Source organism: Miscanthus floridulus, chromosome 11 (genome assembly GCF_019320115.1).
Source record: "Miscanthus floridulus cultivar M001 chromosome 11, ASM1932011v1, whole genome shotgun sequence".
In the NCBI taxonomy this organism is placed as follows: Eukaryota; Viridiplantae; Streptophyta; class Magnoliopsida; order Poales; family Poaceae; genus Miscanthus; species Miscanthus floridulus.
The window spans coordinates 86,491,619-86,513,881 of NC_089590.1; the positions used below are offsets into that span (position 1 = coordinate 86,491,619).

Here is a 22,263-nt window from a genome sequence, read left to right on the forward strand (position 1 = left end):
ATCAACTGCAACAGTCCCAAGCACAAACAAATCCACTTTGATCTTTTCATTTAGACATATGTGTCTCCTATATTTGCTTGCACCAACAGGCAACAGAAGTGCATGCCTCAGGAATGCATCCAGTGGAGAAAAACTGTATCGTCAGTTAAGCAAGGCATGGAATCAGCAGTAGCGTAAGAACAAACAGGGATAACAAATGGAGGAGACATGTCGTTGCAGATGCCCAGTTTGTTTAATATTCTTGCACGGGCACTGTCACTATCTGATTGAGGATTTGCAAAGTACTAGTACTAGTTTAGGAATTAGCAAGAGCATTCACTTTAAAGGTTGCAAAACTATTTGGAACTGAGATTTGGGAACAGATTTTTGGTTCTAATCTGAACTACTTACGGCAAGCTTCGGTTTCAAATACGAGAGGATTGTCACCGTTGATTTTAGCAAATTACAAATGTGCTGCAAATTATTCGAAGTATAAACCATATTTGAAGTACTTTTCATGGCATAATCTAACAGTTTTTCACTTCCTCAAAATAACGCACTTTCCCTTTAGTCGCCAAGATATTTATTTTGAAAGTTCAGAACAATTACAGCATTGATTAGGTGAAGATAGAAATGGTACTTTCACTTTAGTCGCCAGGATATTTAATTTGAAAATTCAGAACAATTACAGCGTTAGTTTGCTACAGATATAGGTGGTGACAACGATTGCAGTGAAAAAGAAGCGACAGAATTATGTACAAAGTGCATAATGCAAGCCACAAATGACGCCACGTAGCTTGCAAGCTGAGCAGAATATATTAAAACTGTCACTCATGACTACCATCCCAAAGGTTCTCGGGTTCAGAATTTGTAATAATAACATTAATCGTCCGCAATGGAAGCAGCTCAGACTAGAAAAACAAACATGTTCCTCTGATATCTCCAACAAAGCTGAAGAAAAACAAAATACCATCTGGTAATACAATTCCATTTCCCTCGACAGTTCACACCAGCAGCAGCTCAGGCCTTGAGCTTGCCGTAGAACCTCTGCTTCTCGTCTGTGGTCTGGAAGCGCCCATGCCCAAACTTGGACGAGGTGTCGATGAACTTGAGCTTGATATCCTCCAGCGCCAGCCGAGAGGTCTGCTTCAGCAGAGATTGGCGGAGAGTCACCACCCTCTTCTTGGGACCGACGCAGCAACCCTTGATCATCAGGTAGTCGCCTTTGACGATACCATAGTGGGGGAATCCACCCATGGGAGTGATGTCCTTCTCAGTCCTGTAAACGATCAGGATTTAGTAATCAGCACAGATACTTGTAACTGAAAGAACACATTCAAGTTTGAGAATCATGTAGCTGCAGTGAATCAACAAAAAAGAATACCTGTCAAACTCAGTTGAGGCATCATGGCTTTCCTGTTCAGCCTTGCCGATCTTGTAAACCTTCTTGTTCATCTCAGTACGGTGATGGTATCCATTCTGACCAGCACGGGCAACTGTGTACGACACCCTAGCAGGATGCCAGGCACCGATACAGGCTACCTTGCGGAGACCCCTGTGGGTCTTACGGGGAAGCCGGGTAACGCCCCAACGAGTGACCACACCCTCATACCCCTTACCCTTGGTGACTCCAATGATGTCAATCATCTCATCCTTCTGGAACACAGCATCAACAGGGACTTCCTTCTCAAAGAATTTGTAACCATAGTCCACCTTGTCTGCTATAGTGCCACCGTTCACCTGGATCTCCATAAGGTGAGCCTTCTTCTGCTTCAAACCCTTCATCTTTTTAATCTGAAATCAGAAAGAAAAAAAAAAGCATTGGAAGTGTGAGCAGAGCACAATTGAAAATAAAAGACTGCGCTACAATGACAAGTAGATTCAAACCTGAGTGTGGGCGATAACACGGATAACTGAAGCATACTTCTTCATCTTCTCAAGCTGCAACTGGATTTCTTTCTTGCCTGCGTCGCTGTCATATTTGAGGGCATACTTGGTGAAGGCCTTCTTCTTACTCTTGCACCAGTTCTTGTAGAACCTTCTCCTCACTTCTTCGCTAAGGTGCTGGGCCCAGACAGAATTGAGGGTCCGCAGGCCACGGGGGGTCTTCACATATGCCACAAGTCCGACAATGACAAGGGGAGGGGTCTCAATGATAGTCACAGCCTCACAAGTTTCCTTCTTGTGGAGCTCTGCACAAGACCGACAGTGTTATTACTCTCATGCACAACCCATAGCACTCCTTAATCTTGTTGTTGCCTATTTATATTAGCCACAAAAGCAACAGTAATTGTCTCCTCAATAGAGAACATGCCGTACACATTGCACCCTATGACAATGATTGAACTTACTGGAGCCAGGCTTCTCGACCTCACGCACAATGTGTGTCATTCCAGCCTTGTAGCCAACGAAGGCAGTGAGGTGGCAGGGCTTCTTTGGGTCATCCCTCGGGAAGGACTTCACTGCAGGAAAAAAAAAACGGAAATAAGCACATCAGATACATATACGATGGGTTAGTGTGCCCATTCACTGAGTTGCACAAATGCAGAGTACTCCACTAAACTGGAAATATATGTATGTGTATACTTAAAATTGGTACCACTTGTGACAATAACTTATGAACAGCTTCATAATTTAGTGTTTCAACATTGGGATGCAAACTTGACAAAACTTCAACCCCCGATTTTAATGTTTGGAGCACACAAACAACCACAGTACCAGACAATGTAAATCAGCAAGATCAATCATGCACTTACAAAACTGTACGTCAGCCAGTCTATTGCACAAGAAATGTCCGAAAACTACCAATTTACAATCCAGAGAGTGCTAGCACACAGCAAACGCACGAGTTGGGCTACTAAGACCACTCTAGCAACTATTACAGAAACTGCACAACCAGTGAACGCGCAGCCCGTTGCTAACTAGGCAGATCAGCAGCGGCAAGCGATGGGCAAAAGGTAACTAGTCAAATGAATCGGTGCTGCAACACGTACCCTTTCCGCGGTGGCGGGAAGATCGCTTCCTGGGTAGGAAGCCAAGGGACCCGTGCCTCGGGTGCTCGAATTTACGGTGCGACATCCTCGCCGGCCTCCTTCCTTACCTGCAGGAATCAACACCGATAAAACAATTAGATCCACGATCAGGGCACGGCAATTTCCAGAATCTGAAGAAGGCCTAAGCGGGTTGCACGGATTCGGGCAATGAAATGGCAGACGAACAACGCGAAATCGAGACGAAGTGAAGGGGCGTTGCTTGGTTACCTGAGGGGAGCGCGGGCGGCGGCGTCGCTGGCTGGGCGGAGGCGGAGGCGGAGCGGGTAAACCCTAGGGAGTGGATTTATAAGTGGCTGCGAGTGGGAGTTTTTTGGCTCACTCGGACGAAAATGCCCCTGGGCCTAGGGCTGCGGCCTGCGGGAACAAGACGCCCCGCGCAAGCGAAAGGGCTACTGGGCCAGGTTGCCTCTGTTGGTGTCAACCGATCCCATCAGTTTGGGCTGGGCTCGAGCCCAATGTCTTTCTTTGCTAAAGGTAAATTTATGTTTTTTATATAGTCCCCAAACCAGAAATGAAACGTGACAAGAAAAAAAAAGCACTATAGATTTTGGGTGAAGAAGTGGGCAAGTGGCAGATGACTTTTGCAAAACCTATATTCTGATAAGAAATTGCAGCAAAGCACCTTTCTCGATACTATCTGTTGTGATGAATTGTTCAACTATTCGCTTGAACTTATCAGCCCGGCTTATCAGTCATGGTACATTATTTTTCTTTCACAGCAAAACGGCATAAGCCGACTTATCAGCCAGCATGGTTTCGTTTTTTTGGATAAAGATGGTAATAGATTCCATAAAAAAAGAAGAAGAATGTAATTCTAGTCTGGCCTAAATCAAACAAGTTAAGTTTGCTAAGTTTATGATAATTAGTATCAATATTTATGATTCCAAATAGATATACTATAAAATATATTTGATGATAAATCTAATGATACTTATTTGATATATCAATCAACATTGAAAACATTTTTATAAATTTAGTTAAAATTAAAAGAGCGTTGCATTCTTGTTTGAATCGGAGGGAGTGGTTGTTTTCACTCATTTAACAAGTCATCATCCTGTTGGAAAAGCATCGTGCCTGTCTGCCTCCATTGCTGACAAGGGTCCATCCTTTCAGTTCACGGTCCTCACGCTAATCTCCCGCGCGTGTTTGAGTCAATTATCCCGGCCTGCACTTGCGAGGGATTTCAAAGGGCCGATAAGGAGATCCACGCTTGGACACTCACAAATGTGTCGACTGGCCGCTACATGCAGCACAGTACGTAGCAGTGCTCTCAACTAGCCAGCTATTTACTCGAGATTGGCTGTCCATTTCAGAGTTTCTATATACATTTTTTTCTGCATTTTTTAAGTGATAACACACTGTGCCTTGCTTTCTAGAGGTCTTTGCTTACCATTGGTCGTAAAAACAGCTCAACTCCAAAGCGAGATGAAAAGGATTTTCTCTATGCGTGTTCGCACGGTCCAAGTACATCTTCCATGCTTTCGTGATGAAAGATCTTGCTTGACACCTTTTTCTCAAGGTGGATATGTTCAGACATACGTGTTGTCTTTAAATTAAAAAAAAAAGAGATTTTGGATTCAATCATTGAATAAGGCAGCCTCAAACTAGCCAACATTGAATCAATGGCGGCTCTCGAATTTTTGAAGGGTCGCCGTGAAAGCTTGAACGGGCCGTGCTTCTCGTAGCACATTGTCTGTAAAAAATCACTCTTGTTTAGCTAAACAATAAAAATTTACATAGATTATGGCAGTAATGAGAAATTGTTTCTTCATTTATACTGGAAGCTAAAAAGAAAGTTTCTCTGTTCCTCCATTACAACTAAGAATGAAGAGTAGAATTATACCAAATGCAAGAAGCTATTCACCTTACTCCATCAGAAAATCAAGAAGCTAGATCTAAGAATGATGAGTAGAATTATACCAAACACGCCCTAAATCAAACGGAGTTTTCTACAGTTTCATCATGCACGACAAATCATTAGTTAGGAATAGGCGGGGTGGTAATGGGCCATCCATGATCTGTTTTACAATCCAAACCAGCCCTTAATTAGTTTTAGCTGAAAAAGAACCATATGTAAATTCAGTCTCACTCTTTTTTGACCCAGCCCTTAAGATTTGTAGGCAAGAAATCTGGGCCCATTGGTAGGCCTTATTCGTTTTTGTGCTCTTTCTGATCTAGTCGTCGGAACTACCCTTGCCCACAAAAAGGATGCACACAGTTTTTTTTAGGGAAAATGCATATAGTTTATCTCATAGGAATTATATGTGAGTATATGTTTATTTAAACTTTGCAGGTACACTTCAGTTGTACAAGTCATAAACCAGGAATATATACAATATATGCTCCAAACATAATAGCATGATTCATTATTCTGTAATTGTTCTTGCTGATATATAGCTAGTTATAGTGTGCAGTTTTTAAAACAACAACATATTATGGAGTCTATTGAACTCAACATTATGACGTGAAACATTTTATTTAAACAATGTATTTAAATTTTTTAATGTTCATTTTATCTCCTCCCCTCTTTGCTAACAGTAATTTTCTTTTCCCTTGAATGCACAAACGTTTAATGTTTTAGATGGAAAATTGATTTCCAAATATATAGGAGTCTACGGAGATTGATTGTTCAGTATACACTTGACTAACCATGAGCTGTATCTGTACTCGTATACAATTTTGTTTCATCTTCACTGTTACAACTAGAATCCATGTCACAAACTCATTCGTTAACATGGTATTAAATTTGTTAGTTATTACTTTGAATTAAATTTTCAATAATTATTTATGTGTACCTTTTCATTTTTAAACCTTATTTCAGTTCTTATGATTATGAATTGTAGCTTTCTAGATTCTTACATGGATTTGTTTTATTTCATGTGGAAATCGGAATGCAATTTCCTCTTTTTTATCCTAAATTTTAGGTATTAATCAGTTATATTTAACTCTCACGTTACTTTAGGTACATACCTTCTTCCAATCAAGTACACTCACTTTGACTTTCTTGTATATTTATTTTGCTATGCATCTAGATATAAGGTCACTACTACAGAAATGAGATCTAGTCCCGGTTAGTCCCGGTTGGGACTAGCAATCCGGGACTAAAGGTGTTGTTCTTTAGTCCCGGTTTGCCACAACCGGGACTAAAGATCTTCCCAGCTTTAAAAAAATAATAATGCCTCCCACCGCTGCGCCCTGTGAGATTCGAACTCATGCACTGCCTCGCGCGTAGCTTACCACCCCACCTACACAACGCATCTAACATTGGATGGGATGCTTTCCTTTTGAACTAACCCATCGGGGGACCTTTAGTCCCGGTTGGTGTTACCAACCAGGACTAAAGGGTCTACCTTTAGTCTGGGTTGGTATTACCAACCGGGACAAAAGGTCCCCTGCCACTGTGCCGAGCGCAGTAGCCGTTGGGCAGGGACTTTTAGTCCCGGTTGGAGACACCAACCGGGACTAAAGGCCTCTCTAGTCCCGGGGGCAAAAAAAAAATGCCGAGGCTAATGCCAAATTGGGACATCGTTCTAAAGTCTGTTCTCTAGTAGTGGGCCATGTTCTTGCAGTTCTACTTTAGCAGTACTTTTCAGCGAACGAACAGTGTTTTCCTCTCACAACAAATCAGCATAAGCCAAATTTCAACGAAACGAACATGGACTATGTCTAGATACATAGCAAAATGGATGAACCAAAAACGTCAAAGCGACTTGTAATTTGGAACGGAGGGAGTAGAAATCAAGAACATTTTTTCCATTACTTGTACTCAAAATGTATCTATTTAATTCTTACATTTGTGATGGATTATCTATTTTGTTTCTTAATTAATCAATGAGAAAATTTAAAAGAACTATTTTCCTTTAATTTACTTAGAGTTTAAGCTATTAAATCATCTATATTTTCATGGGCACTATTTTCCTTTAATTTACTTAGAGTTTAAGCTATCAAATCATCTATATTTTCATGGGCTATTTCTTCTTTACATAATTTGGCTTCCCGATCCTGTAAGAATTTGGGATACTAATATTTCGCCACACGCCATCTCGTCTGACGACTGATGAGTGATGAACCCAAAATGATGCACGTTCGCAACTTGGATCCTTTGCAAATAAAATGCTAGTGTGTACTGTGGGGCGAGGCAACAATCAAATTGCGTTGCCACGTATGTTCTGCTGATAGGCCGAAGGCCGGGATGAATCTGGACTGGACCAGGTCGTAAGCGGCGGCTAATTTTGTAATATGAAGCTAGGTGTTTGGAAATTTTTTAAAATCGATCCGCACACCCGCCGGGTCTGTCTGGATTGTGAAAGTATATATCCCCCTTTCCAATCGCTTTTGATGATCCTCCACATGCGTAGCGTAGCCCCGCCGCACTCGCACGGAAATTAACAGGGTAAACCGTATAAAAACTGGGTCCGTTGCAGTGCAGCTGGCTAGGGCCGTTCGTTCGTTCAAAGACCCGCGTTTTCTCCGTCAACGAAACGCGGGTAAGATGGCACGACACGAACACGATCGATCGTGATGTCCCAATCATCTGACATGCATTCCCCTACCGCCTCGCATAGCATGTTGACCGCTCGCCCTCCGCTCCGCTGTGTATATATATATATATATAGGCCCAACTCTTGAAGCGAAGCAATCACGCACACTGTCGTCGATTGACACTTTCAGCTGCTTGCCCTACCCCTACCCGTCAAAAGATCCCAGCGCGGCGCTCCTCTGATCGGTCTCCGTTGTGCGTCGCCCCTGCGGCATGATCTGGAAGCGGAAGACCTCTGGGCGAGGCGGCAGCTGCAGTGGCAGGGACGAGATGCGGGAGCGGCTGATCCCGGCCGCCGCGGGCGGCGGCTGCGCGGCGGGGTGCGTGGCGGTGCTGGTGGGCGGGGGCGAGGAGCCGGAGCGGGTGGTCGTGGACGTGCGCGCGCTGGCGCAGCCCTGCGTGCGGGCGCTGCTGGAGGCTGCGCAGCGGGAGTTCGGCTTCGACCAGAAGGGCGTGCTCCGGATCCCCTGCGCCGCCGCCGAGTTCCGCCGGGCCGTCGCCGCCGGAGGCCACCGGTGCAGACGGTAGGGAGCTAGAAAACGATCGAGCGCGCGCCTGGTGGTGCTGGTGGTGAGTCGATCGATCGTGTACATACATGTGTACAAAGGTGCATGCATGGAGTTGTTCATACTTCATAGCATGTTCAGTTCCTCATGCTTAACATAGCGTAGAACAGGATGTATACATGCTGAGTTTGCAGTTGTTGAATTTTGAGAAGAGGTCCAGTTTTGGTTTTGAAAAGATGCAAGTGCTGCTCGAGTTGGGAGTAGTTTATACCAATGATAATAATAAGTTTTTTTTAGCATAACCGGAGCTTTATATTAGCCATGAGCGGTATTACAATCAGCATCAGCGATAACTCGTAATCCCGGTGGAGTTATATGCCACTCAACCACCGGGTTATCACGAGAAACCAACTTAGCACACTCATGAGCTAGCCTATTACAGGATCTACTAGCAAAACATAAAATGAAATCATCAAAGCTCAGGCTGAGATCCGCCAACGGGTACAGAAGAGGATCTACCTGATCTTTGTGTTGAGCGGTTTTCCCATAGGTTCACCAAGACCTGGCAATCTGTTTCCAGAATTAGCCTGCGAACTCCCCTTGCGCATACAGCAAGCCGTCCAGGCACGCCCTCGCTTCCGAGGTTAAGGCATTCAAGGAATGTTCATACCATTTGGCCGTCCCCCCACAGGTTCTGCCATCATGATCACGTAGAACGACTCCTGACGCACATGTTCGATCTCTGTCGTAGAAGGGTGCATCCACGTTGCATTTGATCCACCCAGGTTCTGGTCTCCTCCATTGATGTTTCCCTCGTGTTGCTGCATGGAGGTCTTTTGGGGGATGAGCAATCTGACAGAGATCAAATGCTAGGTCTATCACCCATTGCACCATCACGCGCATCGGCCAAACTGCCTCCCCATGCCGCTGCTTATTCCTGGTCATCCAAAGTGACCACATGCCACATTAAATAACAGCCGCATCCTTCGGGGGACAAAGAGACTTATCAACAAGATCATGTGCCCAAGTGAGAGGATGCAACTTTGGTAATTTAACCCCCGTGACCTTCTTGGTTTCAAGCCAAAATCTCTTGGCAACAGTGCAGTCCATCAACACATGCTTGATTGATTCATCCGCCGCACCTCACGTCTCACAAGTGGTTCAACGTGTCTTTTGTGCAAAACTGCTTTTGTTGGAAGGAAGCCATTGACAACCCGCCACCAGAAAACTCGCGCTTTTGGTGGAACACACAAAACCCAAATTAAATCCGCTTCCAAGTTTTCTCATCAGAGGTGGACGCAACCCCGTCATTCACTGGCTGGTTATTATCATCATAGAGCTTGCGATACGCTGACCGAACTGTGTATAAGCCATGGCGTTCCAGTTCCCAACAAGCCCAGGCATCATTACCTTGCCCTCGAATCGGCGTACACAGAATGGCTTGAGCATCTACATTGAAGAATACTTTCTTAATCAGGTCCACATTCCAGCTCCCACTCGGCGCCAGCAGTTCGGATACATTTGTGATCTGTGGATTGACTGGCACAGTGATAGGCCGACCATATATTCGTCGAACTGCCATCGCCAATTCTCCTTATCAATCCTTTCTCCAAGCTCTCACTACAGCAGCCAGCGGCTTCTAGCATTTCTTTTCCTAGTTGATGTGAGAAAGACGGCGCCGAAAAGGCTCCATACTATGGTACTGTAGCGCTGTAGAAGGCAGGCACCGAACGGCTCACCTGTCCCACTGTAGCCACAGCAGGGATAGGCGCAAAAGTCAGTTCTGTTGTGTTATCTAGTCACTATAGCAGTATGGCAGCTGTACTAGGACTAGATGGATAGAATTGTATAAATAGTTTGCCACTGTAACTCAGTAAAGAGAGTTCAGATTTGCCATCTTCTATACAGGGCTCCGGCCAACGCTGATGTCTCTGCTGTGTGTGTATGCTATGTTCTCCCCCTCTTCTTCTACCTCGGAGCATAGTGTGTGGTCAGACAACGTCTGTCATGGTCGGCAAGACTGATGAGTGGTCGACTCACCTGAGCCGGTGATTCTGTGGGCTAACAAGTGGTATCAGAGCCATACAAGCGTCGTCGCCGGACTAACCGCTGGCGATGACGGACGATTCGGAGATGGACGACAGCAGTGGCACTGTTGTGGCTGCCCAACCACGACAGGAGGTCGTTGTTCGCACGGTGCAGGAGGTCAGCGGCATCAGTTGGCCGACGCTGACTCGCACCAACTATAGAGAGTGGTCGGTGACCATGAAGGTCAAGTTTAGAGCTCGACGACTCTAGAATGCTGTTGACAAAGGCACCGAAAATGAAGATGATATGTCAGCGTTGGAGGCTATCCTCGTTGCTATACCGGCGGAGTACAGGGAGCCGCTGGGGGCAAAGAGCTCTGCTAAGGAGGCATGGGAGGCTATTGCAGCGATGCGCGTCGGTTCCGACCGCGCAAAGAAGGCGACGGCCCAGCTTCTGAAGCAGGAGTACGCCAACCTCAAGTTCAAAAATGGTGGAACGATGGAGGATTTCTCCGTCCGCCTGTAGACGCTCATCAGCATGCTGAAGAGCCACGACGTCACCATCGATGAAGAGGAGGCGATCTCCAAGTACCTCCACTCCGTGCCGGTAAAGTACATCCAGATCGCTCTCTCCATATAGACGATGCTGGGCTTGTCCACCCTCACCATTGAGGATGTAACAGGCCGTCTGCGGGCGGTGGACAAGCACCTGGAGCAGGCGACAGCACTGAAGGACAGCAGCAAATTGCTGCTGACAAAGGAGGAGTGGGTTGCTCAGAGAAACTCCGAGGTAGCCTCCTCCAGCCGTGGCGGCAAGGCTTCTTCGGAGAGGAAGAAGCAGGTTGACCCCAATGCCTGCCGACGCTACGGGAAGACGAGCCATTGGGCACCGGAGTGCCCAAATCGTAAGCAGGAGAAGAAAGTTGAGGCTCATCTAGCGCAAGCTGATGATGATGATGAGGCCATTATCCTGATGGCGATATTCTGTGCACTGCACGACGTTGAGGCCGAGGAGAAGGAAGAGGTGATGATGGTGGAAGAACCTGGGAAGGCCCTGAAGGCTGTCAACCTCAATGAACCGCGCGTCCAAGTCCACCTCGGACGTGTGGGCACCGACTAGGAGCAGCGGTGGTATCTAGACTCTGGTGCCAGCAACCACATGACGAGCTCCAAGGCAGCCTTCTCTGAGCTCGACGACAACGTTACCGATACGGTGAAGTTTGGTGATGGCTCAAGGGTGGCAATCCAAGGGCACGACACCTTCATCTTTAGATGCTAGAACGGGGATCACCACGCGCTAACGGATGTATATTACATCCTGCGGCTGCGTTCAAGCATTATCAGCATTGGTCAGTTGGATGAGCACGATAGCGTGGTACTGATCAAGGACAGAGTCTTCAGGATCAGGGAGCGGAAGCAGCGACTTCTTGCCAAGGTGAAGAGGTCCCTGAACTGGTTGTACCTGCTCGACCTGAAGGTAGAGAAGCTGGTGTGCCTAGCGGCAAGGCACACGGAGGAACCATGGCTGTGGCATGCCCGGTTCAGACATCTCAGCTTCGATGCGCTTGGTCGGCTGGAGAAGATGGTCTGAGGGCTACCCCACATCCAGCATAGAAGCGAGCTATGTGACAGCTACCGACCGGGAAGCAGAGGAGGCTGCCATTCCCAAAGGTGGCCAACTATCATGTGGAGGACGCTCTCGAGCTCGTCCACGATGACCTCTATGGGCCGATCATGCCACCTACAAATGGTAGTCGGTGGTACTTCCTCCTGCTCATGGATGATTGCAGTCGCTACATTTGGCTGCAACTCCTGATGAGCAAGGATGAAGCAGCAGCGGTGATCAAGAAGTTCAAGATGCGTGCGGAGGCCGAGAGTGGCAAGAAGCTCCGCGTGCTGAGGACTGATCATGGTGGCGAATTCACTTCGGTGAAGTTTGCTGCGTACTATGTGGATCAGGGTGTGGTACGACACCACACCGTGTTGTACTCACCACAATAGAATGGCATGGTGGAGCTACGAAACTAGACGGTGGTTGACATGGCTCGATCGATGATGAAGGCCAAAGGCATGCCGATAAGGTTCTAGGGTTAGGCGGTGACCACATCGGTGTTCATCCTCAACCGTGCTCCCACCAAAGCCCTAAAGGGCAAGACCCCATTCGAGGCTTGGCGTGGATGCAAGCCGAGCGTGTCCTTCCTCCGAACATTCGGCTGCATCGGCCACGTCAGGAAGAAGAAGCCGATCCTCACCAAGCTAGAGGATAGGAGCACACCGATGGTGTTCCTGGGCTATGCGAAGGGTACCAAGGCATACTGGCTCTATGACCCACATGGAGACAAGGTACTTGTCTCACGCGACGTCGTGTTCGACGAGAAGGCGGCTTGGGACTAGAACAGTCCGAGCACGGGGAAAGCTGGCGGCTTCACCAGCACCTTCATCGTCGAGCACTTGGTCATCCATAGTGGTGGAGACACTAGGAAAGAGGTGCCGAGCACTCCGGGAGGGGTGCTGAGCACTCCAGCAACAAAGCCAAGCACTCCTAGGGCAGTGCCGAGCACTTCGGGAGGGATGCCGAGCACTCAGGGAGGTGTGCTGAGCACTCCTAGAGGGATGTCGAGCATGCCAAGAGTGGTGCCGGAAGGTTCTGTAGTGGTGTCGACCACTCCAGGATGGGTGCTAAACACTCCCATAGCAGAGCCAAGACGTCTTGCAGTGGTGCCGACCACTCCAAGACTAAGGCTCAACAATCCTACAATGGGGCCGAGCACTGCAGGAGTTATGATGAGTTGTCTAGGAGTAGTGCTGAGCATTATAACCGGGGTGCCGAGCACTCTGGGTGCTGTGTCGAGCACTTCGGCAGAATAGGGAACTCAATCGATGTCGATCGAGTTTGCCTCACCTCCAAGTGATATCACTGATTTCGTGGATGCCTTCCATGAAGGTGAGGAGGTGCGGTTCCGTAGGCTGGATGACATCATCGGTGGCATAGGACCCTCAGGCCTAGTGGGTAGGTTGCTTAATGATCCAGAGCTGCTACTCATCAGTGTAGAGGAACCACCCATGTTCGCGCTTGCGGAGCGCGATGGAGACTAGCGTTGGGCGATGCTGGAGGAGATGAAGGCGATCGAAGAAAACAAGACATGGGAGCTCATCGATCCACCTCTAGGATGTCGTTCGATCAGCCTAAAGTGGGTGTACAAGGTCAAACAGGATAAGCTCGGTGCCATTGTCAAGCACAAGGTGCGCCTCATCGCCCGAGGCTTTGTTTAGTGCGAGGGCATCGGCTTCAAGGAAGTCTTTGCGTCAGTAGCGCGCATGGAGTCTGTCCATTTGCTACTAGCTTTGGCAGTAGCAAAGGACTGGCGCGTCCATCACTTGGACGTTAAATTAGCTTTCCTCAATGGTGAGCTGGTGGAGACGGTCTTTGTTAGGCAACCTCCAGGTTTTGTCATCAAGGGAGCGGAGCACGAGGTGCTCCGACTACGCAAGGCGCTCTACGGGCTGTGGTAGGCCCCATGAGCATGGAATGCCAAGCTTGATGCCACACTGGGTGAGCTTGGATTCTAGCGGTGCGCAATCGAGCATGCGCTCTACACGCAGTGACGGGGGAAGGAGGAGCTCGTCGTCGGCGTGTATGTGGACGACTTGATCATCATCGGTGCGCATGTAGATGACATCAACAGCTTCAAGCGTGAAATGGCAGCTCATTTTTGAATGAGCGATCTCGGCGCACTCTCCTACTACCTCGGCATCGAGGTGAGACAGGGGAAGGAGGAACTCATGCTCGGTCAGAGCGCGTATTTGTCGACAAAATATGGTCGGCAGTCTACCTAGGGGTATGCCCAAGGTAGTAGATTATCGGCAGATAGGTGCGTAAGCTACGAACGAGATGGTGATACAAGATAGACACGAGGTTTTATCTAGGTTCGACCATCGTGAAGGCGTAATACCTATGTCCTGCGTCTAATTGTATTGCTGTATGTAAATGAGATAATTTTTTAGAGAAGTCCCCTACCCGCCTTATATAGTCTAGGGGTTGGGTTATAGATCTGGAAACTAATCCCAACCAGTTATAATTGTCATAGGTGGCCAGATAAGGATTCCTATTCTAACCGACCAGGATCTTGCTTGATCTCCAAGTCTGCCTTGATTCCTTATGCGGGACTCTAAGCAGATCGGCCGGGCCACACATTGTCTTCTAGTGGGCCGGACCCCCTGGTCCGGGCCGGCCCAAACCTAGCCGTAAGGGTATAGGGGTTAATACCCCCACAGCTAGTCCCCGAGCACCATGTATTATGTTGCGACATGCCGTTTGATCTTCTTCGGCTAATGCGGTCTGTCTTCATGTCATCTTCAACTGGTTGAAACATTGACCAAGCAAATATGCCAGTATTCTGGTCAGCATAGAGAGCAGTAGACCACGTGATAGAAGGGGAGTGCCCGATCTTTCGGTGAGTGGAGATAATTTCGATCTGGTGGAAGTAGACCCTCATGATCCGACTACGACGAGCGAACCCGAAGCGCCAATGCAATCGCTAAACCAACTCCCGATGGTTACCAACCTCGCCGGTGCGAGATCAGCCTGATCACGAAGATCGTTTCCTGCACGCAATCGAAAAACGAACAAGAAAAAGACGCGAGCAATCACAATTATCGCTCGAAGGTGGAGTTCTGAATCACACAAAGACGGCGCGGAATTGCCGTGTTCGAGAGTAGCTAAAGCTAGATGTAAAACAAAACTCGAGTTGTAAACAAAAGGGACTCCGACTAAATAAAGGGGGCGCAGCCCCTGGAGTCCAGATCGACGGCAGGAGGGGGGCGCCACCAGGGGAAAGGCGGCGGCTCCCAGCCCTAGGCGCCCCACCTGGGCTGCCATGTTGGGCCATCTTCTTATTCCGCTGGCCCTTCGTTCCTTAACAGCATGATGAAGTTTAGTTCTCTCGCACGGGCCCGAGTGATTGGCCCTAGATGATCAACTGGAGGCGCCTGAGGTGCTGCTGGTGTAGATGTACTCGTGGTGTCCTCATCATCCTCCCCTTCTTGAATTGAAGTCGTCCTCGACGGCAACTCCTCATCTTCGCCCGCATAAGGTTTCAAATCTGCAACATTAAAACTCGTGGAAACACCAAACTCCGCAGGCAGGTCAAGGATGTAAGCATTATCATTAATCTTGGTTAGTACTTTAAAAGGACCAGCAGCACGTGGCATCAATTTAGAACGACGTAAAGTAGGAAAACGATCCTTTCTTAAATGCAACCAAACCAGATCACCCGGTTCAAAAGTAACATGTTTTCTCCCTTTACTACCCGCAACCTGATATTTAGCATTAGCAGTAGCAATGTTTTGTTTAGTTTGTTCATGCAAGCTAATCATTTGATCAATATGTGCAGCGGCATCTATGTGTGGAGCATCCTCAGCATCAAGAGCAAACAAATCAATGGGCGCTCGAGGAATATAACCATAAACAATCTGAAAGGGACACATTTTTGTAGAAGAATGCGTTGCATGATTATAAGCAAACTCAACATGAGGCAAGCAATCCTCCCAATGTTTCAAGTTTTTATCTAAAACAGCCCTAAGCATGGTTGACAAAGTTCGATTAACCACCTCAGTTTGCCCATCAGTCTGAGGGTGACAAGTAGTGCTAAACAGCAATTTAGTTCCCATTTTATTCCACAGTGATCTCCAAAAATGACTGAGAAACTTAGCATCACGATCAGAGACTATTGTATTTGGAATACCATGCAAACGAATAATCTCTTTAAAGAACAATTCAGCAATATTGCTAGCATCATCAGTCTTATGACAAGGTATAAAATGAGCCATTTTGGAGAAACGATCAACAACCACAAAAATACTGTCCCTCCCCTTCTTAGTTCGAGGCAATCCCAAAACAAAGTCCATAGAAATATCAAGCCAAGGGGAAGTAGGAATAGGCAAAGGCATGTACAAACCATGGTTGTTCAATCGTGACTTAGCTTTCTGGCAAGTATTGCAACGTGCAACAAGGCGCTCAACATCAGCGCGCATCCGGGGCCAAAAGAAATGAGCAGCTAGCACCTCATGCGTCTTGTAGACGCCAAAGTGCCCCATGAGACCGCCTCCATGCGCTTCCTGTAACAACAAACGACGAACCGAGCTAGCTGGAACACACAGCTTGTTAGCGCGAAACAGGAACCCGTCCTGTATGTGAAATTTGCCCCATGGTTTGCCATGAATACAATGGGCAAAAGCATCTTTAAAATCAGCATCATCCACATATTGATCCTTCACAGTTTGCAGGCCAAAAATTTTAAAATCTAACTATGATAGCATGGTATAGCGACGAGACAAAGCATCAGCAATAACATTTTCTTTCCCGCTCTTGTGTTTAATAATGTAAGGAAAAGACTCAATGAATTCTACCCATTTAGCATGACGACGGTTCAGGTTTGTTTGGGTACGAATATGTTTTAAAGCCTCATGATCAGAATGAATTATAAACTCGCGATGCCAAAGGTAGTGCTGCCAAGTATGCAAAGTGCGCACTAAAGCATAAAGCTCCTTATCATAAGTAGAATAATTCAAGCTAGCACCACTTAATTTCTCGCTAAAATAGGCAATAGGTTTTCCTTCTTGTAACAAAACAGCACCTAGCCCAATACCGCTAGCATCACATTCAAGCTCAAACACTTTAGTAAAATCAGGCAACTGCAAGAGAGGAGAATTGGTTAACTTATCTTTCAAGGTGCTGAACGCAACCTCTTGCGAATCACTCCAAGCAAAGGGGACATCCTTCTTTGTAAGCTCATGTAGAGGCGCTGCAATGGAGCTAAAATCACGAACAAACCTGCGGTAGAAACCTACAAGGCCAAGAAAGCTTCGAATTTGTGTGACCGTCGTCGGTATAGGCCACGCCCGAATGGCATCGATCTTGCTGCTATCCACCTCAATGCCCTGTGGAGTAACAACATAGCCAAGAAACGAGACACGTTGTGTGCAAAACATGCATTTTTCGATGTTAGCAAATAAATTGGCCGCACGCAACGCATCAAAAACAGCACGCAAATGGTCTAAATGCTCTTCCATAGACTTGCTGTAAATAAGGATATCATCAAAATAGACAACTACAAACAATCCTATGAAGGGCCTCAGAACTTCATTCATCAAACGCATAAAAGTGCTGGGAGCATTCGTCAAACCAAACGGCATAACCAACCATTCATATAACCCAAATTTCGTTTTAAAAGCCGTTTTCCATTCATCACCTAATTTCATGCGAATCTGATGGTAGCCACTACGCAAATCAATCTTAGTAAAAATAATGGCACCACTAAGCTCATCTAGCATATCATCAAGGCGTGGTATAGGATATCGGTAGCGAATGGTAATGTTATTAATAGCACGACAGTCTACACACATACGCCAAGAGCCATCTTTCTTTGGAACAAGTAACACAGGAACAGAGCAAGGGCTAAGAGACTCACGAATATAACCCTTGTCAAGCAACGCCTGTACCTGTCGCTGGATCTCCTTTGTCTCATCCGGATTTGTACGGTACGGGGCGCGGTTCGGGAGCTGTGCGCCGGGAATGAGGTCGATCTGGTGCTCAATGCCACGAAGTGGTGGAAGGCCTGGTGGCAAATCTTTTGGAAAGACATCAGCGTACTCCTGCAAAATGTTAGCAACAGCAGGGGGAATATCCAAAGACGGTGTATCATCAAGGGAAACGAGCACACGAGAGCATATAAGGGCATAGCATGGCAAAGTAGCATCGTGTAACTTATCAAAATCAGCACGTGTAGCAAGCAAAACAGGAGCATTTAACTTGATTTCAGAATTAACAGAGGTCGATGGTGCAAGTTGTTTAGCAGTTTTAGCAGCTCGAGCAAGATCATCTTTAAGAATTTGTTCAGGTGTCATTGGATGTATAATTATTTTTTGACCCTTAAACATGAGAGAATAGTGATTGGAACGACCATGATGCAAGCTATCAGTATCATATTGCCAAGGTCGCCCAAGTAACAGAGAGCATACTTCCATGGGAATAACATCACAATCGACAAAATCAGAATAAGCACCCATGGAGAAAGGAACATGGACCGAACGAGTAATTCTAATTTTCCCACCATCATTAAGCCATTGAATGTGATATGGATGTGGATGCTTACGAGTGGGTAAAGACAACTTCTCAACCAGCGCGGTACTCGCCAAATTGTTGCAGCTGCCGCTGTCGATGATGATGCGAATGGATCGCTCTTGCACAACGCCCTTGGTATGGAAAAGAGTGTGTCGCTGATTCGTCTCAGGCGTAGTGACCTGTGTACTAAGAACACGCTGCACAACAAGACTTTCATACCTATCGGCGTCGTCCGGGTTGACATGTACGTCCGTCTTTGCTGCATGGTCAGTGGCAAGCATAGCGGGTTGAATATCGTCAGAATCACTAGCGGAAGAATACTCACCATCGTCACGAATGAGCAAGGCACGCTTGTTCGGACATTCCCGAGACACATGGCCAAATCCTTGGCAACGAAAGCACTGAATATCCCGTGTGCGGCGTGTGGAAGGAACTGCACCTGTGGACGGAGGAGTACCTGCAGAAGTGGTTGCCCGCTCACGTGGTGTAGTGGTGAGTGTGGACGGTGCAGGGGGCGCGGGTGCTGAACCGGATGTCGAGCTTCGTCCTGCAAAAGAGTTAGAATATGGCTTCGAGCGGCGTCCCTGTATTTGACGTTCAGCTTTGCAAGCAAATTCAAATAATGTGGTCATATCATAATACTCTTTGTAATCAAGTATATCCTGAATTTCACGGTTTAAACCACCACGAAAACGTGCCATAGCAGCATCGTTTTCCTCAACTAACCCACACCGAATCATGCCTTTTTGCAATTCCTGGTAATAGTCCTCTACAGATTGTGAACCTTGCTGAAAACATTGCATTTTATTAAGCAAATCACGAGCATAATAAGAAGGTACAAATCTGTATCGCATAGCAGCTTTTAATTGATCCCATGTGGTTGGAACTGTAGCGGGATGTTTTTGTTTATATTCACGCCACCAAATTAAAGCAAAATCAGTAAATTCACTAATAGCAGCTTTAACTTGAGAATTAGCAGGAATATCATGGCATGAAAATTTCTGGTCGACTTCTAATTCCCAATCAAGATATGCAGCAGGATCATATTTGCCATTAAAAGATGGAATTTTAAATTTTATCTTAGCAAAAGAATCATTACCGGGACGGCGTGGCACACGGCGAGCGCGGCCTTGACGGTCTCCACCGTCCTGCTCCGTGTCACCAACATAATCGTTCTGGAGATCTGCGACCAGCGTGCTCAATGAGTCGAGGCGTGACACGATGGTGTCGAGCGTGGTCTTGGTGGCTGTCTGCGAGAGGTCTAGCTGATCGAACCGCTCGTTCGACGTAGTGACCGTGGAATCCATCCGTTCATGCATCGTCTTGATGTCGGTGGCAAGTCCATCAATCTGTGTCCGCATGTCCTGCAGCTCATCCTTCACGTCGTCGCCGTCGCCTGCCATGGTTAGCGCAAACACAAAACCGATGCCAAAATAGGGTGTAACGGTTCACAAGGCGCTCACACTAGTGCTGTTATCAATGTCTTATCCGTTCTTACCTAGCACACAGGGGCGACCCACAACCGACCAGAGGAACTCGCGAAAGATTGGAGCAGCGATTGCCTGGGAACAAAGTCAGCTCGTCGTAGAACTATGTGGAGTTCTGGGTAGGCCGCACTCAAGTCAAGGATTAGCAATTAACGAATGCAGATTAGCGAATGTTCAATAAGTATCCAAAGTACAAGTCACAAGTGCTGGCTAAGACGTGTCCTAGACGTAGCGCAACAAGGTGAAACAAAGGACGATGGAAAGAACTCACAGAACAAGCAAATAGCCCGGATTTCTTTTTTTTCAAAAGGTACCAGTAGGAATCCACTTTTTTTTTTGCACTATTTTTTTTTTATATTTTTCTCTGAACAAGGATCACAAAAGATGCAACCACAAAAATTGGCACCTACAACTGAGGTGTTATGTGGCCTACAGAAAAACAACACGTTCTCTGAAAAACGTGCAAAACCCTTGACAATTTTTTTTCTATATTTTCCCGAATTTTTTTGGGGATTTTGACGAAACCAAACAAACCGAAGGTGAGTTTGGGTCGGCTCCAAATGGTGTCGAGATGCTCCACAAAAAATTTTAGATTTTTCTGACAAACGAGCGAAAAGTTATGCCTGTTTTACCGAAGGTATCTCAAGTTATGTTTTTCGGAAGGCACAACACGGCGGCGGCAGTTAGGGCAAAGCGTCCCTAAACTCCAACACCGATCACAGGATCAATCGTCCCTGTGACTAACAGCAGTAGGTAGGCGCCAGATGATGTAAGGAGGGCTGCGATGCAGGAGAAATAACAGCGGCTGGCAACCTATCTAGGGTTAGCGCGGCGGCGAGAGATCACACAAGGCGGCTAGCGGGGGCAAGTCGAGTAATATGGTGGCTTCGACTTGTTGTTTGGGAACGGTGGGTGGGATAGCGGCGGAAACAAAGAATAGCAACGGTGCGGTTGAACTACGACCACGAACACAATCCTAAACCAGCAACAAGACTCGACCACGGAAACAAACTCAACAATGCGAAACTGGAACGAAATTGCAAAGGCACAAAGGTTGATAGGACAGCGGAAAGTAAAATATTTTTTTGGCTTTTGTGGACTCTAGGTAATGAACAAATATGAATCGGGAAAACACTCGATAAAGCTCACCGATCAACCTGGAAATCTGATACCACTTGATAGAAGGGGAGTGCCCGATCTTTCGGTGAGTGGAGATAATTTCGATCTGGTGGAAGTAGACCCTCACGATCCGACTACGACGAGCGAACCCGAAGCACCAATGCAATCGCTGAACCAACTCCCGATGGTTACCAACCTCGCCGGTGCGAGATCAGCCTGATCACGAAGATCGTTTCCTGCATGCAATCGAAAAACGAACAAGAAAAAGACGCGAGCAATCACAATTATCGCTCGAAGGTGGAGTTCTGAATCACACAAAGACGGCGCGGAATTGCCGTGTTCGAGAGTAGCTAAAGCTAGATGTAAAACAAAACTCGAGTTGTAAACAAAAGGGACTCCGACTAAATAAAGGGGGCGCAGCCCCTGGAGTCCAGATCGACGGCAGGAGGGGGGGCGCCACCAGGGGAAAGGCGGCGGCTCCCAGCCCTAGGCGCCCCACCTGGGCTGCCCTGTTGGGCCATCTTCTTATTCCGCTGGCCCTTCGTTCCTTAACAGCATGATGAAGTTTAATTCTCTCGCACGGGCCCGAGTGATTGGCCCTAGATGATCAACTGGAGGCGCCTGAGGTGTTGCTGGTGTAGATGTACTCGTGGTGTCCTCATCACCACGATTATAGCCGAAGATTTTGGTTGTCCAAAGAATGCATGGTGCTCTAAAGAAAAAAGAAAAAGATTTATTTCCTGATCAAGTGTGCCCACTTGTATTTCTGAAAAAGAAATGTAAGTGACCTTTGTACAGTAGTAGTTATGGCCAATAGTCAGAGCGTAGGGGTCGATAAAATAAGCACATTCACCATAAGGTGAAGTGTGCCCACTTAGTCCCCGAGCCTGGTAGTAGGTGACGTAGGCACGTGGTGCCAGGGTCTAAAAAGAATTTCCAGTTAAGTTGAGAATCCAATCGTCGTACAAGCGATACAAGCTGCACCGGCAGGTGCATCATACCAATGTAGTCCCCGAGCTTGCTGGAAGGCGAGGTATCAGCCTTGTAGCAAGGTCTAAGTGAGAAAAAATAAATGCCTCTCAACTGTATGTGAGTACAAATCACATGTAGCCGAGGAGAGCGGTCCTCGAGCAATGGTTGGAGAGTGGTCAGGGCAGTCCTCGAGCGCAGCATGGGGAAAACAACGAATCCCCAAGAATAACTGTAGTCGGGACAGTCCCCGAGCACAAAGGTAGTTGGGACAGTCCCCGAGCATGAGGGTGGTCGAGACAGTCCCGAGCACGAGAGTGGTTGGAACTGTCCCCGAGCACGATGGTGGTCGAGACAGTCCCCGAGCATAAGGATAGTCACGACAGTCCCTGGAGACAAGGCCGAGGAGCTACGGATGACCCAACTAGACTTGTCGGCAAAAATAATTAGCGATATTAACC

General features: G+C 47.1%; 3 protein-coding genes across 3 annotated transcripts; 1 reads left to right on the forward strand and 2 right to left on the reverse strand.

Moving 5' to 3' along the window:
* Nucleotides 1–772: 772 nt before the first annotated feature.
* On the reverse strand, nt 773–3,326 carry LOC136493730 (large ribosomal subunit protein uL3-like). The gene is made up of 6 exons (XM_066489862.1): nt 3,240–3,326; nt 2,973–3,079; nt 2,331–2,441; nt 1,867–2,171; nt 1,364–1,773; nt 773–1,258 (listed from the first exon to the last, which is right to left on the reverse strand). Exons 2-6 carry the CDS (start codon nt 3,055–3,057, stop codon nt 1,000–1,002), a joined length of 1,170 nt encoding a protein of 389 aa, XP_066345959.1. The 5' UTR covers nt 3,058–3,079; nt 3,240–3,326; the 3' UTR covers nt 773–999.
* Nucleotides 3,327–7,680: 4,354 nt separating this feature from the next.
* LOC136490931 (auxin-responsive protein SAUR32-like) lies at nt 7,681–8,331 on the forward strand. Its single transcript, XM_066487126.1, has one exon. The coding sequence runs from the start codon at nt 7,786–7,788 to the stop codon at nt 8,098–8,100; it is 315 nt and encodes a 104-aa protein (XP_066343223.1). The 5' UTR covers nt 7,681–7,785; the 3' UTR covers nt 8,101–8,331.
* Nucleotides 8,332–16,411: 8,080 nt separating this feature from the next.
* Nucleotides 16,412–19,630, reverse strand: LOC136492353 (uncharacterized). Its single transcript, XM_066488403.1, has one exon. The coding sequence runs from the start codon at nt 19,628–19,630 to the stop codon at nt 16,412–16,414; it is 3,219 nt and encodes a 1,072-aa protein (XP_066344500.1).
* Between the last annotated feature and the right edge of the window lie 2,633 nt (nt 19,631–22,263).

Bases quoted from the DNA above. Each gene is read 5' to 3' on its own strand.
- LOC136493730 (XM_066489862.1), bottom strand. From the start codon at position 3,057: ATGTCGCACCGTAAATTCGAGCACCCGAGGCACGGGTCCCTTGGCTTC. The intron at 2,172-2,330 runs GTAAGTTCAATC...GGTCTTGTGCAG, and splicing joins GGTCGAGAAGCCTGGCTCCA to AGCTCCACAAGAAGGAAACT. The intron at 1,259-1,363 runs GTATTCTTTTTT...GATCGTTTACAG, and splicing joins GCCTCAACTGAGTTTGACAG to GACTGAGAAGGACATCACTC.
- LOC136490931 (XM_066487126.1), top strand. From the start codon at position 7,786: ATGATCTGGAAGCGGAAGACCTCTGGGCGAGGCGGCAGCTGCAGTGGC.
- LOC136492353 (XM_066488403.1), bottom strand. From the start codon at position 19,630: ATGGCAGGCGACGGCGACGACGTGAAGGATGAGCTGCAGGACATGCGG.